We start from the raw sequence: 17,849 nt of genomic DNA on the forward strand, positions 1-17,849 counted from the left end.
TTTGCATTAACCACTTACCTTGATTAAGTCCTTTTTTGTGTTTTATACAACAGGGAGATAAAATCAAGACTGAAAACATTATTATGCAACCATTTACCTGAACTTTGAAAAGAGAAACTTGAATAATTTTCCATCAAGAGTAAATATTGAGAATCCTTTTGCTTTTCAAATGTTGTTTCTCTGCTCTTATGCAGTAATTGTTCAGTACAGTATGGCATTATACTGTTTCAGTATGAATCTGTAAATCTTGCATGGCAGAGTCACAGATTTAGCTTTGCCACTCATGGAGCCGCGTCCTTAACGTTGCTAATACAAACTCAAGCACAGTAAATGGTCATAAAACAGTTTACATACTGCACGAGTTTCAAAATGACTCTCCGTAATAAAACTGAACGTAGACGGACATAACCATTTCGAAATTCTTGGATTTTCCCTTGAACCCATCTGGAAAATTTAACTCTACGAACATAAACAAAACAAGCTTTTCAATCTTGTCTACATGGCACCAAACCTTCACTGGTGTTTGGCCTTTTCATGAGGCTTTTCTGATCCCGTCACAGTGGGATTAAGGATTTATGAATATGACTGATTGGAGTGCAGGCTGATTCTTTTATTACTCTTAAAAGGTCACCACGTTTTTAGAAATAACACTTCAGAGGAGAGAGACTGTACAGCCTTATGGACTTGTTGAACACAGTCAGATGTAGAGGGGAAAAAGAGATGCAACAAGTAGGCATTATTATTTAAAAATGCTTTTAGAAAGAGTGTGCAGCTAAAAGTGTATGTAAAACAAAAACTGCAGCACCATAATGGCTCGGTGGAGTCTTATGTACTTAACTATAAATATCTCCCACCTCCCACTGCTACATCTGAACAACAAGTGTGCCAGGTCTTCTTTGAGTATCCACACATGCGTTTACTCTTAAATTTAGAAACCACCTACAAGTCACTATTGCTTCAATTACTGTGCCGCAGTGTATACTGTTTTTAAAGCCATTTTAAAATCAAATCAGGGTGTTTTCCACAGCACAGAGCAGGAAACAAACACTTCACTGTGGGTAAGAAACCATTTTATCACCCTAGGTGGAGTGAAAGTTATCTAGGTTTGTATCAACTGATTTATGAAACTGCCCCAGCTTTGTTTCAGTCATTTTGTGTGTAAGCATGTGTGTAAGAATGGTAAAAAACATTTCAAACACATTCCACAACACCTTGTCATCTTCATTTTTTGTTAGAAATCTGCAACTATACATGTTAGTACATCAAAAGAGCTTTTCCGCTACCAGAGACCCACAAATGTGAAAAAACTAGATTTAAACTAGATTTGATTGCGTCCCATGTAGCCAAAAAGGTAACAAAATGGGCCAACATTAGACTTAATGATACTATATGTGTTCTACCTTTTCAACCTGGTCAATTTATTACTTACAAACTGACAGCCATTGTAAAGAAAGCACACACTCTGTCAATTCCAAGGTTTTATATATCAGGACATAACCAAAAATCGTCTGGTACTGTAGCAGCTTCTGAAGTTTTCAAAATGACATAAACATAAATAAACAGATTTCATCATGTCAATATTTTAACAAAAATGAAGCCACAAAAGAGAAGCAGTGCTCTGAAAAACTAAGCACATGCCATGATTTACCAGCTTCTAGGACCACTTTTAGCTGCGTATGTCGAAGTAACTGTTCTGTATCAGTCTGTCACATCATGGAGGCATTTTAGTCCATTCTTCTTTACAACATCATTGTCTTTTTCATGATACAATTGTGGCCAAGCTTTAGCTATTGGACAGATGGGCTCCAGAATACTTTGGTCTACGGGGGAGTTCATGTTTGACTCAATGACTGAGAATTTCCAGGGTTCTGTGGCTGCAAAACAAACCCAGCTCCATGCTTCACAGCTGGTATGAGGTGTTTGTGCTGATATGCTGTGTGGTTTTTGCCAAATGTGGCACTGTGCATTATGACCAGTCTCCACTTTGGTCTGGTCTGTCCAAAATACATTGTTCCAGAAATCTTGTGGTTTGTTCACATGCAACTTTTTAAACCTAAGTCATGCTGCTGATGTCTTTTTAGAGAGAGGTGTTCTCCCACCAGTCTTTTCAAACAAGCCATACTCATTCAAACTTTTTCAATTGTACTGTCATAATCTTTAACTTTTAACATCCTAAACAAGACTTGCAGAGTCTGAGATGTTGTTTTTAGACTTTTTGTTTTTAAAAAGATCTTTGAGCATTCCGTGGTCTGACCTTGGGGTGAATTTGTTGGGACATTCAGTCCCAAGAAGATTGGCAAATGTTTTCCACTTGTGAATAATATTTCTAACTGCAGTATGGTGGACTTCACGTTATGTGGAAATGCCCTTATAACCCCTTCCGGACTGATGGACAGCAATACTTATCTATTAAGCTTAAAAGCCTTAAATAAATTGTTAGAATAAGTGTTAGAGCAATTTTGACAACAAGAAAGTGGAAAACTAGAGGGAACTGAGGACCACATTTGCATTTAAGCGAGAAGGCCAGCAGATTTTCCCCTGCCATCTACCTTTCTGAACTTTCCTCAACAACGTTATTTGAACACTTCAGACCTTTGTACTTATTAAGTGGACTGGGTGGCACAGACTTTGTAGAAAACTGCTATGTAGTCAGAGAGCAAGGTGAGAGACTTTACCAAGTTGTGTTTGTAATTTCCCTTCAATGCTGGTGCAACCTAATGGCACAGAAGACACAGATGCCCGAGACAGAATTTCTCTGCAATTAGCTCTGTAGGGTATGTAACTGTCTGCAGTGCCAGCTCAGGGGCTTCCTTCTATAACAGTGCTTTAATTAACAGAGCTGGGAATTCTTACCAGGCTAGACCAGCTCAGCACTGATGTCTTTATCCAGAAGCATAGGAGGCACAAGGGAGTCACTGCCAACCTACATACTGCAGACTTTGGTTAGAGGTCTGTCTGGTGTTATGGGACATTAAGCCATCTGTGAGTTCTTTATATAGGCATACTTAAAAGGCATTGTACTGAGTGATGTCTCACCTGTCTGTGTTCAACATAAAGTACCTCTAAAGGACATGGCTGGGACATTACTTCTCCTCTGTTCTCATATTTATTAAATTCCTCTTTTATTTTTTACATTTCTTTCTGTTTAGTTTATTTTAGTTTGTGTAAAAATATGTATAACTGAGTTTTTTCAGTTCACCATTTATTTTTCAGTATGTTTATGTTTAATTGCAGGAGTCTGCCTATGTAACAGTCAACATGGTGAGTTTCAAATGTGCAACGTAGCCCGCCAACATCTCACTAAAGAAAAATTGTGTCTTTACTGGAAGTAATGGCCCCAATTGCTCTATGATAATGCCGTCGAGGCCTGGTTTTAAAAGTTTGTATGGTGTAACTCTAGGAAGGATTAATGCATATTGTCCTCAGTCTTACAGATTTGATGCTCACTGTGATGGATTAAACAGCGTGAGCAAGTTACAAGAGTGCACTAATAGATTGTATTCTTTAAGGAGATTAATAGAGCTCAAGTGATGCCTGGAAAAGCCTGGAAAATAGATTAAAATGACTAAAAGACAGAAGGTTTTCAGAGCAGAGAGCCCATCTAAATAAGATAACTTCTTAAGCCTGATATTATAATTGAGTGTTTCCCACTAGACGCCCAGTGAATCTGGCACACTGCTTGGTCTAGGCCTGAATGCTCCTTTTATTCAACATGATTAATACTCTAAAAAAAAATCTTGATTTCATAGTTGCAGTGCAGTTTTCTAATGCACTGCCTCAAATGACATTTCTCCCTTATTCTTCCTATAATTTTTAACAGGAGTGATTGGGTCACCTCGTACAAGGTCATGTTTAGTAATGACAGCCATACCTGGATAACACTAAACAATGGCTCAGAAGACTTGGTGAGTAACAATCTAGACATTTATAGTGCTTTACCCACCCCTCATTTCTTTATATTTTGCTAACAAGACTTTCTTCTGAAGTTCTTCAGGCTTTTCTGAATTTCTTTTTTGCATCCGGCCTTTCAGCTGATACATCTGCTTTTTATTAGAAATTGGCTCAGTGGAAGAGTTTCTGTGAATAAGTCGTTCTTAAAGAAGGGAAACGAGGATAAAAGGCTGAGGTATTTCTAATTACGCAAAAACAGGACTGAAAATCAGTGGCAACAGGACTTCTGGAGTGACAAATCCAATTTGTGGTTCAAATCATCATCGATATGCATGGAGGAGATCAGGAGAGAGCTACAACAGTGAGTGTCTACTCCATCTATAAAAGACGGTGGAGACTTGTTTAGAGCTGTATCTCAGTCAGCTGTATTGGCGATCAGTGTTGGTCAAGTTACTTGAAAAAAGTAATCAGTAACTAATTACTGATTACTTCCCCAGTTCTACTTTTTCTGCATAATCCATCATACAAAATGTAATCAAATGGAAAAGTCTCTTTTTTTAAAACTGGTCTTATCAGTTTTAATCTTTTAACTTCATGCATCAAGTAAAAATTAAATGATATGCACCATTCTCTGACTTGAAGAAATTAGTTTAACATTAAACCTATTTTCTGCACATTCCAGCACATAAAATAAAATATTTTTTGTGTTTACACTCAGTCTTTCAAATAGATGCAAGTAAAACACAGCAGAAAATAAATAAAGTCAAAGACTAGGTCCTTTTGCTCTATTTTCACCTGTAAAGCAGGAGTGACGTAGGCGGATGTTTGTGTTAGGATGCCTGGGTCGTTGACCCAGGGGTTTTGAGTTTATTATATTATTTATAATTTCTAGTCTTTGGGTTTTCGTTAGAGTCATGTCTTATGGTTTGTCTCTGTGTAATCCTTAGTTGCTGTCTCCCCTGTCTGCTATATGCCCGTGTCCAGTCAGTGTCTGTGTCTGCCCTGGTCCCACATCTCTGTACCCTCTGTTGTAGTGCCTGCATGTGAGTCTGTGTCTTTTGTTCAGTCTGTGTTATGTGTTTCCTGTTTTACTTTGAAGGTCTCTGTCTTATCTCAGTGTGTTCAGTTTACGCTTCCTTGTCTCGTCAGTTCTGATTTGCCCCAGCTATGTTTCCCTCCTGTTGTCCATTCCCTGATTGCTCCCTCTATGTATTTAAGCCCTGTGTTTCAGTTTGTCATTGTTGCGATCTACCGTTTATATAGCTGTGTGGTTTTTTCAGTCCTCCGGTGTAAGTTTATTTTGATATTTCCAGTTATGTTATATTTGAGTTTAACATTAAAGCGGTTTTGAGTTTAAGTTTTGCCTCCGAGTGTCTGCACCTTGGGTCCTATTCCTGTCTGCACACAGCCGTTCCCTAACAGAAGATCGCGACCATAACATGGACCCAGCAGACTCCGTGTGGTATCGGCAACCCGCAGCTTCTGCCTTCCTCAAGGAGAGCGTGAGGCAGGAGGCTAAGCGTGCCCGGGAGCTCGAGTCACCTTTCTATGGTTCACGTTTGGCTTGGGGAGGGCCCCGTAGCCTCCAAACTGCCATGGCTACGGCCGAGCCGGCGCCTATGCCTCGGGCGATCAGATTGAGCACATGCTCATTCTCTCCAGTCGCTACACCTCCGCCTCCACCCCTGGATTACCAGTCCGACAAGAGGGTTAAGCGGCGGAGGAAGAAGGATTACTGGACGCCGGACGTTAGACTCACTCCACTGCAGTCCTTCGCTCTGTTTTTGGGTCTGCCACGTTCTGAGCTTCACAAACTCTCTGCTTCCTCATCGCAGCCCGGTCTTTTGGAGGATTCGCAGCTCAGTTTGCCACCTCCCACTTCCCGGAGAAAGCGACGCTCACGCGGTCGCCACTCTGTCTCTGCTGAGCCACTCCCCATGGTGAGGTATAATGACTGTTTTCATTCTGCTCCCTCTGAGCTGGAAAAAGACAATCATGTGCACACTGTAAATTCTGAGACTGTGAAAACTGTTAAGACTGTTAGACGTGGTGGTGGTAGGAAGCTAAAAAACATTTTAGAGGAGTCTGTGTTTGCTGAGCCTGCTCCTTTGCACCGTTGTGTTCCTGCTCCCAGGGCAGCTCGGGCCCAGCATTCCCCTGCACCTGTTTCAGTGCTTCAGGTGAGGGAGGCTGAGGTCCAGCTGGTCCCTGCTCCGGTGTCCAGGCCGGCTGAGCCTCTGCCTGTCGCTGCACCCATGCCAGCTCCTCGGGTGGGGACAGCAGCTGCCCAGCCATTGACGGTGCCTGTCCCGGCTCCCAGTGTGAGGATGACCGGGAACCAGTTAGCTCCGGCACCCGTACCTTCTCCTCGGGTGGGAGTGGCTGGTGTCCGGCAGGTACCTGCACCTGTTTCTGACCTCGCTGGAGGCTCAGGTGAGCCCGTCCAGCAGTTTTCTTCAGGTTCTGGAGGCTCAGGGGAACTAGCTCAGCTTACTGCGGATCCACCACCTTACCCACCATTACTACCATCTTTACAACAGTCGATACATATTAAACTTCTCTCCGTAGCTCAGACTTTAGCTCACCTATCAGCTCAGTCACCTGCTCAGTTCTCACCTCAGTCATTTACTCCACTGCCTGTTCCTGCTGGGGGGTCCGAGGGGCCCGTCCAGCCTTCGCCTGCCTCCGCTGGAGGGTCCGAGGGACCGCTTCAGCCGCCTGCCTCCGCTGGAGGGTCCGAGGGACCGCTTCAGCCGCCTGCCTCCGCTGGAGGGTCCGAGGGACCGCTTCAGCCGCCTGCCTCCGCTGGAGGGTCCGAGGGACCGCTTCAGCCGCCTGCCTCCGCTGGAGGGTCCGAGGGACCGCTTCAGCCGCCTGTTCCTGCTGGAGGGTCCGAGGGGCCCGTCCAGCCTCCTGTTCCCGCTGGAGGGTCCGAGGGGCCCGTCCAGCGACCTGCGTTGCCTGCAGCGCCACCACCTGCGGCTCCCACGCCGTTCCCTGCAGCGTCGCCCTCGCCTGGTCCAGCCTCCGAGTCTTCGCCCTCGCCTGGTCCAGCCTCCGAGTCTTCGCCCTCGCCTGGTCCAGCCTCCGAGTCTTCGCCCTCGCCTGGTCCAGCCTCCGAGTCTTCGCCCTCGCCTGGTCCAGCCTCCGAGTCTTCGCCCTCGCCTGGTCCAGCCTCCGAGTCTTCGCCCTCGCCTGGTCCAGCCTCCGAGTCTTCGCCCTCGCCTGGTCCAGCCTCCGAGTCTTCGCCCTCGCCTGGTCCAGCCTCCGAGTCTTCGCCCTCGCCTGGTCCAGCCTCGCTCCGTCTATCTTCGTTTGCGCCTGAGGTCCCCATGCGTCTGGTCCTGTCCGGCCTGTCCGGCCTGCTCGTCCTGTCCGGCCTGTTCGGCCACGTTCCGGGCCGATGACTGGACATCATTGCCATCACGGACGGCCTCCTGACCCGCTTGGTCGCCGCCGGTGCCTCCCGCCCGGCCGGCCTCCTGACCCGCTCCATCGCTGCCGGTGCCTCCCGCCTGCCCGGCCCCCTGAACTGTCCTCTTGGCTCTTGGGCCGCCTGCCTCCGGGCCGCCCCCCTGAACTGCCCGGGTTTGGACTGTTGTGCCGTCAGCCTCCGGGCCGGCCTCCTGAACCTTTTCGAGACTGGTACCGGGGCCTCTGCGCCTTTCATGGGCTTTTTGTCTGTTTTCTTTTGGACTGTTGCTGGGCCGCAGTGCTGTTGTTTTGGGCTTTTGCTCCCTGTATTTTTTTTCTCTGGCTCCGTGTGTTTGTTTCATTTCGGTCCCTCCATCCTGTTCCCCCGCCACCCACCCTGGTTGGGTTGTATTTTGTTTTGGTGTTTCGGGTTGGGCTGTCTGGGAGCCAGCCCTTTAGGGGGGGATACTGTTAGGATGCCTGGGTCGTTGACCCAGGGGTTTTGAGTTTATTATATTATTTATAATTTCTAGTCTTTGGGTTTTCGTTAGTCATGTCTTATGGTTTGTCTCTGTGTAATCCTTAGTTGCTGTCTCCCCTGTCTGCTATATCCCCGTGTCCAGTCGGTGTCTGTGTCTGCCCTGGTCCCACATCTCTGTTCCCTCTGTTGTAGTGCCTGCATGTGAGTCTGTGTCTTTTGTTCAGTCTGTGTTATGTGTTTCCTGTTTTACTTTGAAGGTCTCTGTCTTATCTCAGTGTGTTCAGTTTACGCTTCCTTGTCTCGTCAGTTCTGATTTGCCCCAGCTGTGTTTCCCTCCTGTTGTCCATTCCCTGATTGCTCCCTCTATGTATTTAAGCCCTGTGTTTCAGTTTGTCATTGTCGCGATCTACCGTTTATATAGCTTTTTTTTTTTTTTTTTTTTTTTTTTCTTCAGTCCTCCGGTGTAAGTTTATTTTGATATTTCCAGTTATGTTATATTTGAGTTTAACATTAAAGCGGTTTTGAGTTTAAGTTTTGCCTCAGAGTGTCTGCACCTTGGGTCCTATTCCTGTCTGCACACAGCCGTTCCCTAACAGATTGCCCTGGTGCAGGTGTGCCGCAGCGGTCAGTGGAAGAGTTTCTCTGTGAATTTCCCATTATGTCATTGCGCACTCGGTGCTTGTTTAGGGTTTTTTTTTTTTTTCACTGTAAAAAGAAGTTTTCTTTCCACGCACAACTGACACTAATGTTTTTGTCACTTTTTATGGAATCAAACTCAAAGTAAGGTCAGTACTTCCACGCTTTAAACGCTGCATGCTCATACTCTCTGGTACTCGATATATTATCCATTGTTGATCTGCACACAGCTGTTGTCACGAACTCGGTCATTGTCATGAGACATTCTCGCAAAAAAATCGCGGTTTTAGTAACGCAGTGTTCCTAAAGAAAGTAACGGTAATCTAAACACACTCCAATGCACGAAAACATACTTGCATAGAAAAACATACAATGAAACACTATCAGCCACTATCCAACCAAATATTGCCTTTCAAGCTCGTTAGAATTGCAAAAACTTATACTGTTTTTCCACTCAAGACTTTCATACAGTATTGTGTATTTAAAGTCTTCTGACATATGTATCATACTGAAAAATACTTATACTGTTAATATCCCTATTAACCATAGCTTAATAAGGATTCTTGTTTTCGGTGTCTGTGGTTGGATGGAACCATTTTTTTAAAAAAAAGGCTACAGAGCAATTACACAGATTTAGACGCCTGGTTATTTCTTAGCTTAGCTGCAGTGCAATAGAAAAACAGTGAGAATGCTGAAACAGGAACTTCATCCTGGCTCATTGTCAGAGAAGGATCTTTCTCCCCATTTAACACTTCTGCAGTTTATGTAACTGAATAGACAGAAACCAAATACAACTGAAAGAAAAAAGGAAAGATTAATAATTTCTTCTGCACATGCAAATTGGCTCAAGTTAATATTTTTGAGGAAAATCATATCCTCGTTGCTCCCTCTGTGGTTCACGTCCCAGTTAATTAAATTTTGGTGTAACTGTGCACTCCCTTGGCTGGTGATGTCATCAGTGTGGGAGATAATATCCCTATGGTAATTTAATGTCTGCTACAAGCCTCCCTCTCACCCACCTTTTGTGCCAAATGCCAAACTGTTCTGTTGGTCTTTCAAAATGCCAAAAGGTGCGGATGAAAGCTCCAACCGTGGGTGTTAAAATTTACAATAAACTCCCAGTGGTGTCAAAGTTTCATAACATTGTACATGCATTTGTGTTTTTATATTTTTCGTTGGTCTTTGCAGGTTCTAACTGTACAACCTCTTTTTCTATTAATAAGTATTTATAATATTTAGGTTGTTTTTTTTTTAATATTTTAAAAGCCTCTTTAGCATTTATTTTATGTAAGTCTATCTTTTTGTCTCAGTAGATATTCAAGGGCAACAGGGAAAAAGAGATCCCAGTCCGGAACATCTTCCCAGAACCTATGGTCAGTCGATACATTCGAATTAATCCTCGCTCTTGGTTTACAAGAGGCAGCATCTGTATGCGAGTGGAGATCCTTGGTTGTCCTATGCCAGGTGACGGGTTTGTATGGACAAAGCAGATACAATTAGTCCTTAATTTTTCTTGCAGGGCAGATTTTGCTTTTCCCAGTTAAAGGTTTTCTATCTGCAGAGATTATCCACAGTAATCATGACACTGTTGGTGCAAAAGACAGGACAAGACTAGAAAGAAAATGTTTTCACTTTGCAAAGGCTAAACCTAAACTGAAACCAAGAGAGCAAATTTTAAATCTTTCTGGAGCTTTTTAATCTTTAAAAACCAGTAACTGTATGTCTTCTGATTCCAGATCCAAATAATTATTATCACAGACGCAATGAAGTCACAACAACAGATGACTTGGACTTCAGACATCACAGCTACAAAGAAATGAGGCAGGTGAGTTACAGTAAGCAGACCAGTAGTAAAAAAAGAGAAAAGACTCAACCTATTTCTTATTCAGACCAGAGCGTGAAGCAATAAAAATGGCGTATAACTTCGAGCCAACACTAGACAAGTTGTGTCCTTTGCAAGAACAAAGTGTACAAGTGTAACAAATGAAGCGAACAGAGCCAGCCACATAAAAATTCATAAAGCATCTCTGCTTGTGACATTACTTATTCATATAGTTGTCAAGAGCAGAAGCCTAGTTTGTACTAAGAAGGAGGACAGCTGTATTTGTCACTGCGTACACTCTGCCAGGGTGACTGCGAATTGTAATAGTCTCTAATGTAGCAGTTCTGTGTGTCAAACATTCGACTACAGGTGCTCTGAACTGCTCTTTAGCACACTCAGACTGCTATGTATGGGTCTTTAGAAAGCTGCTGTGAGTGCCTGAAATTATATTATAGAAATAGTTTCTGCTTTTCTTTGCTTTCTTTTCTTTTAAAGCTAACGTGTCTCACACAGGGAGTTCAAGCACCAATAAGGCCCCCATTAAGAAAGGAATGGCTATTTTTAAAACTCCTTTTGTAGGGCTCTTGCACCCTTGGCATTTTGCTTCTTCTTGTATGTACCATATCTCCCCTTCATCTGTTGCTGCTTAAATTGGAAATAGCCCTTTGCGGCTTCCTGAATAAAGCACGTGTCCAATGAAGGGAATGAAAAAGATATCCGTTAGGATGCTCAAGGACTGTCCTTTCCGTGGACCACGGCTGATTATAATACAGCGCCCTTGGGATTACTGATATTGCCAAACACAGACAGTGAAAAGACATTATAAATGGTGAGGAAAGAGCACTTTTCACACTCTAAATTAATATCGCCCGAGAACACGGTGGCAGAGATGCTTCTCTTTAATAGCAGCATTAGCGTAAGTAGAAGGTTTAAGCATGTAGCATGCGCTGCGTTCTGTTTTATTATGTTTCTGTAAAAAAAAAAAAATGACAGAATTGGCAAAAGATTCCTTCTTCTAAGGCAGAATGTCCCTCAGTGATCATGGTAAATAACAGCCCAGGTTTATTTATCAAGGGCATGCTGTGCTTTATTGAGCTGAGACTTAGGATCCTATATTTCTATCAATAAAAAGCAGACGTTTGTTTAGTGATTTACATGAGAAGTTACGTTAAACACAGACTTGATTTAAACCCCATGACTGGCTAATAACCTCTGCTGCAGCTGAAAGAGCTAGAACACACAAATGACATTACTGGGGTTTCTTTACTTAACAGCTAGTTAGTCTTTCTCCAACTGCACATGTTCTTTGTGTCACCACTCTTACAAAGAGGAGTATACAATAATTGTTTCTATTTTAATCTGCCTCTGTGGGGGACATTCAATGGGCTTTTCTTGCAGGCTTCATAATTGCCTTGACTGCTGCTGCAAAGCCCCTCACACTGGCTGCAGTGTTATCAAATAAGGGCTTTAACACAGCACTGGAGAATGTGTATCTGGAGTGTCATTTATTTTTATATTTTCGATTTAAGGATATGTGCACATGTTCTTACAACTAAGCAAGGCCATTATTATTATTATTATTATTATGATAGATAGATAGAATTAGTGCTCTTAAACAAGTTGTTAGCAATAAACCAAACCAAACTAGAGAGGCCCAGTTCAGTGAATTAGCTAAGGTGACCTCTTGCGAACAGCCAAGGCATCACTTTGCTTAAACTTTGTTTAAACCAAAAATATCTATTTTTAATATGTGCTAATTTGTTAATTTAATCATTAAATTTTGAATATTTTAAGCAAACGTATGCAGATTAACTCACTTCTGGATGCCAGCTCTCATTGGACATTTAAGAAACTTAGTGTAACTATTGATTTAGATTTAAGTGATGGGTCTTTATAGTCTGTAACCTGGCATGCAGACGTGAAATTTCCAATGAGGTGCATGCCAGGTTACAACATGTAGGAGGCATTTGCAGTTATAATATACAACATAATCCATGCACCTCAAAACAAGCTTTATCTGTTTCCTCAGACAAATGTGAAGAAGCAGACAAATTTGTGACCAAACCCACTCGTCACCATTTTCTGATTAAAAAATGTGAAACTTTAAACTAGTGCATATGGTGAGCCTAACAGTTTGCTCATTATCTTGAAAACAGCAGTTGTCAAAACAATCTCAACTCAAGGTCGATTTGCTCGCTTGTTGGGCAGCTTTCAGAAGATGACAGCTGTTCTCTTGTCATGAAATGACTGATGTGGCGTGATTTTCTGTCCCTCCGAGCACTTCTGTGACTTTGAAAATTTTGCATCTCAACTGTAAATACCACAAAAATTCCACCTAGCTTTTTAAATAAATGTATTTTTTGATCTCTTGTACTGGAAGTAGTTTTTCGGAGCCCCAAAGATAATGTGAGTTCTGCAGTAGATATTAGCTCTCACATTTAGGTCAGATTCTATATAGAGTATCAGTAGCTAATGCCTCATTATTTGCTTTCCACAGCTTATGAAGGTGGTTAATGAAATGTGTCCCAACATAACCCGGATCTATAACATAGGAAAAAGTCAGAGTGGCCTCAAATTGTATGCGATCGAGATCTCGGACAATCCGGGAGAACATGAAGTTGGTGAGTAGTTAAGTAAGTGGATTATGATTGCTGAACATAATGCAGAAAAAAGGAACATCAAAGACACACAGTGTTCCTAAGAGTTATTTTCTTTCTACAGCTGTAGTGATGGCTCTATAAATTTCCATCTGTTCTCTCTTTCCATCTCTCCCTTAATGTGAAACTGTTGATTAGGCGAACCAGAGTTTCGTTACACGGCAGGATTGCATGGTAATGAGGTGTTGGGACGAGAACTGCTCCTCCTGCTGATGCAGTTCATGTGCCTGGAGTACCTATCTGGCAACCAGCGGATACGTCACCTGGTGGAAGAGACTAGAATCCATCTACTGCCATCTGTCAACCCTGATGGGTACGAGAAAGCCTTTGAAGTGGTAGGTCTGCAAGACAGCCATTTGTGACCTCATACCACGATCTGGCCTCTGGTGAAAGCAGCATCTCTCTGCTTGGTCTCCTCCTAATAAAAGTGCATGTGGTGCTGGAAAATTAGTTTGACTGATGTACAGAAAATGAACAATGTGAGTGCATACTGTAACACACTTTTCACAAAAGCTAACAACCAGTTTCAGTGTCATGTCTTACTTCAGTACATGCAAAGTTAAAAGAGATGAAGCTACTGAACCCTGTGACGCTTACATAAAGGCAGCAGGCAAGACAGTTTTTAAAAGTTATCGTGTTTTCCTGACTGATTAAAGTGATTAAAGTTTTTTTTAAAGAAGAAGCTACTTTTGGTAGCTCACTTATTCACCAGGGGTTGGCACAACAGGTAGCTGTGTATGTTTGATTTGACAGATTTATTTACGCCAGCTGCCCTTTCTGATGCAATCCCAAAGGGAATTGTGTCTCCTCCCAGGATAAAACAAGGGAACTTTAGCTTGTTAGGTGAATGACTACTACACTGTGGAGCCATGGATTAAAGCTTTTTATGGTATTTATGCAAAGCCAAATTACAACAACAGTTGCAAAAGCCCTACGATTACTTACAATTACTTACATTACAATTATTTCTTTGTTTCCTGTAAAAATTAGACTTTTTACCCCCTTATTCTAGTGTACCTACCTTTAGGTATTTGTAGATAAATATAATTACATTATAATTTCAAATAAAATATGTTGACATGGCATTTAATTATAGGGGATTATGCCCTTAGTTGTGGGCTGTATTATAAAGTTTTAGTGCTTTTTTCAAACTTGACTTTTTAAAAATAGTTTCTTGGATCACAGTTTCTTTTGTTCAGTGTATAAAAATCTTATGTAACATGAAAACTGCTGCATTCATTTGCTGCATCTCAGCTTAGCATTTGGTCCTGTGGCTCTACATACCCTTTAAGTTTGAGTTGGCTCCTGCTAGCCCCAAGTCTCATCAAACCATAGCTAATTAGTTTCAGCAAACACTATCAGTGTCCACTCCCAAACAAGCAATGATCAAAAAGAAAGATGCTCGGAACACAGATTAAAAATTTAGGCTTTATATTGTCAAATAAAAATCAGTTGCCATGGCACTCGGCAGCCACCAGTTCTGATCATATATTTTGGCATACAAGACCACTAACTTTAATTTTGATGGGTTTAAAGCTGCATGGATCATCAGTCAAATAAAAGCATGGCGACTTTGCCCCAAAATGCTGTTTTGGCATACAAGAAGGTAGGGAGGGGCAGATATCTTCCATAAATTTCTATTAAGGATGCTTTAAACTGTGTTGCAGTGATAAAAAAACAAAACAAAACACTTAAAGCAGCTTTAAGCCCTTTTTGCTTGCAGGTGATGACCTTCCACTCGACAGCATGTTGTTTGTTTGGCAAACTGTGCGGATGGACCACAGGATTTTTTAATCAGTCTCTGCAACCCCTGCCCCTCCTGTGCCTGGCTTGATACCTCTGCTAAGCCTCTTAATGATAACTCCATACTTCCCACCTCCGTCGCTGACAGAATTCCATCTGTGATCATAGATTTGTGTTCCCACTGTCTTTGAATTTCCCAAATATTTTGGTTTTCTTTTGTTTTACGCAGGGCTCCGAGCTCATCGGCTGGTCTCTGGGTCGATGGAGCAACGATGGAATCGACATTCACCATAACTTTCCTGATCTTAACGCTATTCTGTGGGCAGGTGAGGCAAAGAAGTGGGCTCCTCGTAAAATGTTCAACCACCATATCGCCATCCCAGATTGGTACCAGTCCACAAATGCCTCAGTAAGTCAGTAAATCTTCCCCGTGATAGTCTGTCTTTTAAATTGTGATTGTCATTTGGTTTCCAGTGACTTTTCCCTCAGGTGACAAATTCTGACACTGTATTTTTGTCTTGGACTCCCTAGAAGCGTAACAAACAAATTTCATAGAGAAGATTATCAGTCTTTTGAAAAGGGTAAACATTTCACGGGGGCATATCAGTGCTGTCTATTTTGGGAGAAGCGGATGCATTCGCTGTGTGACGACAAAGGGGCTGTGAGCTAAAATATACCCAGCAATCTATTTAAAGCTCATCCTCACGAGTGTTTTGACGTTGGTGAGAGCCCCGAGTGAGTCATACAAAGCCTCCAGAATAGCTGCTGCAGCTGTAGAGCTGGGATCCCCATCTGTGCTCACAAAGCTGTGAAAACTATCCTTGCCTGCCTGGCTAACTGGTTCAGCCTGTGCTTGGAGATAAAAGGGGTTACATGAGCTTGAACAGCAGGGGCAATTTTATCAATTTCCTGCCTCTTGATGAATATTTGTCCACTTTTTAAAGTGGATTTTACTAAAATTCTACTGCAGTATTTTAACATTTAAATATTGTTATTACTCCCTCTTGACAGCACATTGCAGCAAATTGTTTTCAGCATGAGTGAGTTTATTTAGTGACTGTGCCGAGACGATTGCATGAAGTACATTATCATTCCCTTTCCTGTATCCCCTCCCGCCTGTAGGTTGCCTTGGAGACACGAGCTCTGATAGGATGGATGGAGAAGATGCCCTTCGTGCTGGGTGGTAACCTCCAGGGTGGGGAGCTTGTGGTGACCTTCCCGTATGACAGAACTCGCTCCCAAGGGGTGGTCATGGAGCAAACCCCGACCCCAGATGACCACATCTTCTGCTGGCTGGCCTTCTCCTACGCGTCCACCCACCGTCTGATGACTGATGCCAACCGACGGGTCTGCCACACACAAGATTTTGCCAAGGAGGATGGCACCATCAACGGCGCATCCTGGCACACCGCCGCCGGCAGTTAGTGTCCATATCTGGAGGGTGGATTTCTCTGCTCAGCTCTGAGCCTTTGAGCTGTAGCTTTTTGTTAGCATATATCTGCATATTTTAAAAACTTCTGCTTTCAGAGCTTCTAGGTTTTAGCCAAAGCATTATGTAATAATTCACAGACAAACAAAGAATAATGAAAGGCTTTTTTAAGCCCACTTCTAATTTCACAGATCTGGCCAGTAAGTGAACTAATTCTGCCGGCTTCTGCTGTCTCTTTTTCTTGGCAGGTATGAATGATTTCAGCTATCTGCACACAAATTGCTTTGAGCTGTCGATGTATGTGGGTTGTGACAAATTTCCTCATGAGAGTGACCTGCCTGAGGAGTGGGAGAACAATCGCGAGTCTCTTCTTGTATTCATGGAGCAGGTACAGAGGCAAAGGAACCCCTAAATTTCACACATGTACATAAAAAACTTAACAAATAACCAATAAACGCACTTAAACATGAGTGTTTTTAATATTTTAGAGCTTTTTTATAATGTACATGGTTTTAATTTACTAATGTTATATCAATACCATAACTGTCTTATACTAAATCAATGCTGTTGTCAAATATAGGTTTAGCTAGCTGTTATTTGAATATCGGTGCTACATGAGGAGGAACTATATTATAGAATCCTTAACTGTCAACATACGATACACTTCACATCATTAAATGACATGTGCCATGCTTCCACGTACAGGTGCACCGTGGGATCAAAGGTGTAGTCAAGGACCACCAAGGTCGTGGAATAGCTAATGCCATCATCTCTGTGGAGGGCATCAACCATGACATTCGTACAGGTATCATGCTGCTTTTACCTGATTCTTATTACTGTGACAGTGAGGTTATTATTCAGTCTATCCTCTGTATGTGTGTAAACATGGAAAAATATTGTCCTTGTGACTGGTGCTGCAAAGTTGCCTGTGAGCACTTTGCTGTGTGTTTATTTGTCTGCCACTATATGCGTGTGCTTGACATCTAAATGAAAGGCCATTTCACTGGTTTTAGTTTTAGTTTTTTGAGATCCCCATTAGCTCATGCAATAGCAGTAACTACTAACTGTTGATCTCTGTGTGTACTCTGTCATTAATGGTTAATGGTTTGAGCTAGTAACCCAGTACAAAGTAAACATATTTACAAGAAACCCCCCTTCCAATTGTCTGGACCTGGGTAGCTGTCAGCGTCTGTTTTGCAGCAGCGTTTTTGCATTCATCTGAAATTTTTTGCGAGTAAGCTCAGATTTTGCAATCAAAGCAGAAGAAGCTGCCTCGGGGCGCTCTGACTCAACTGTCTCCACAGTCCAGCTTATTCCTCAGAAATGAATCATTCTTGCAACGAGTTGGTATTCCGGTATAAGACGGGATAAAAGGCACAAAGAAAAGCAGGTTATGTATTTTAGCGGAGCTCTGACTCAATTCACAGTCATAGCCTGTGCTGCCGAGGCCTCCTGCTCCGAATTTAACAATCAAGTGTGAGTCCTCAAGGCAATCTATTCTGATGCCTAAAAAATGCAGCTTTCCAAGCCAAAGTAGTTTTGTACTTAGAGCATGAAATCAAATGTTCAAAAGGACACTGGCCATTATTATTCCTGGAACTAAGTTTAAGTCAGCGCTTCCTCTTAGGATTCTCGCTATTCTCAGCTGCAGAGAGGAAAGATGTGAGGGTATTTACTTTAATGATTGTACCTTTTCAGCTGCTTTGAATTTCCTTTGGAACTTTATGGACCTTTAGAAAAAGGCGTTTGCGAGGCGGTTTCTTGCTTATCAAGATG

At 42.5% G+C, this 17,849-nt stretch overlaps 1 protein-coding gene across 2 annotated transcripts in view; it reads left to right on the plus strand.

The window, feature by feature from the left end:
* cpxm2 (carboxypeptidase X (M14 family), member 2) overlaps nt 1–17,849 on the plus strand; it is a 32,021-nt gene that overhangs the window by 10,975 nt on the left and 3,197 nt on the right. For both annotated transcript variants that reach the window (XM_085170724.1, XM_085170722.1), the window contains 9 exons: nt 3,821–3,905; nt 9,736–9,886; nt 10,159–10,247; nt 12,742–12,865; nt 13,040–13,236; nt 14,874–15,053; nt 15,767–16,064; nt 16,322–16,461; nt 16,779–16,878. In XM_085170724.1, the coding sequence (XP_085026850.1) occupies nt 3,821–3,905; nt 9,736–9,886; nt 10,159–10,247; nt 12,742–12,865; nt 13,040–13,236; nt 14,874–15,053; nt 15,767–16,064; nt 16,322–16,461; nt 16,779–16,878 (1,364 nt within the window). The remainder of the gene's footprint in view (nt 1–3,820; nt 3,906–9,735; nt 9,887–10,158; nt 10,248–12,741; nt 12,866–13,039; nt 13,237–14,873; nt 15,054–15,766; nt 16,065–16,321; nt 16,462–16,778; nt 16,879–17,849) is intronic.

This window comes from Neolamprologus multifasciatus, chromosome 8 (genome assembly GCF_963576455.1).
Source record: "Neolamprologus multifasciatus chromosome 8, fNeoMul1.2, whole genome shotgun sequence".
NCBI lineage: Eukaryota > Metazoa > Chordata > Actinopteri > Cichliformes > Cichlidae > Neolamprologus > Neolamprologus multifasciatus.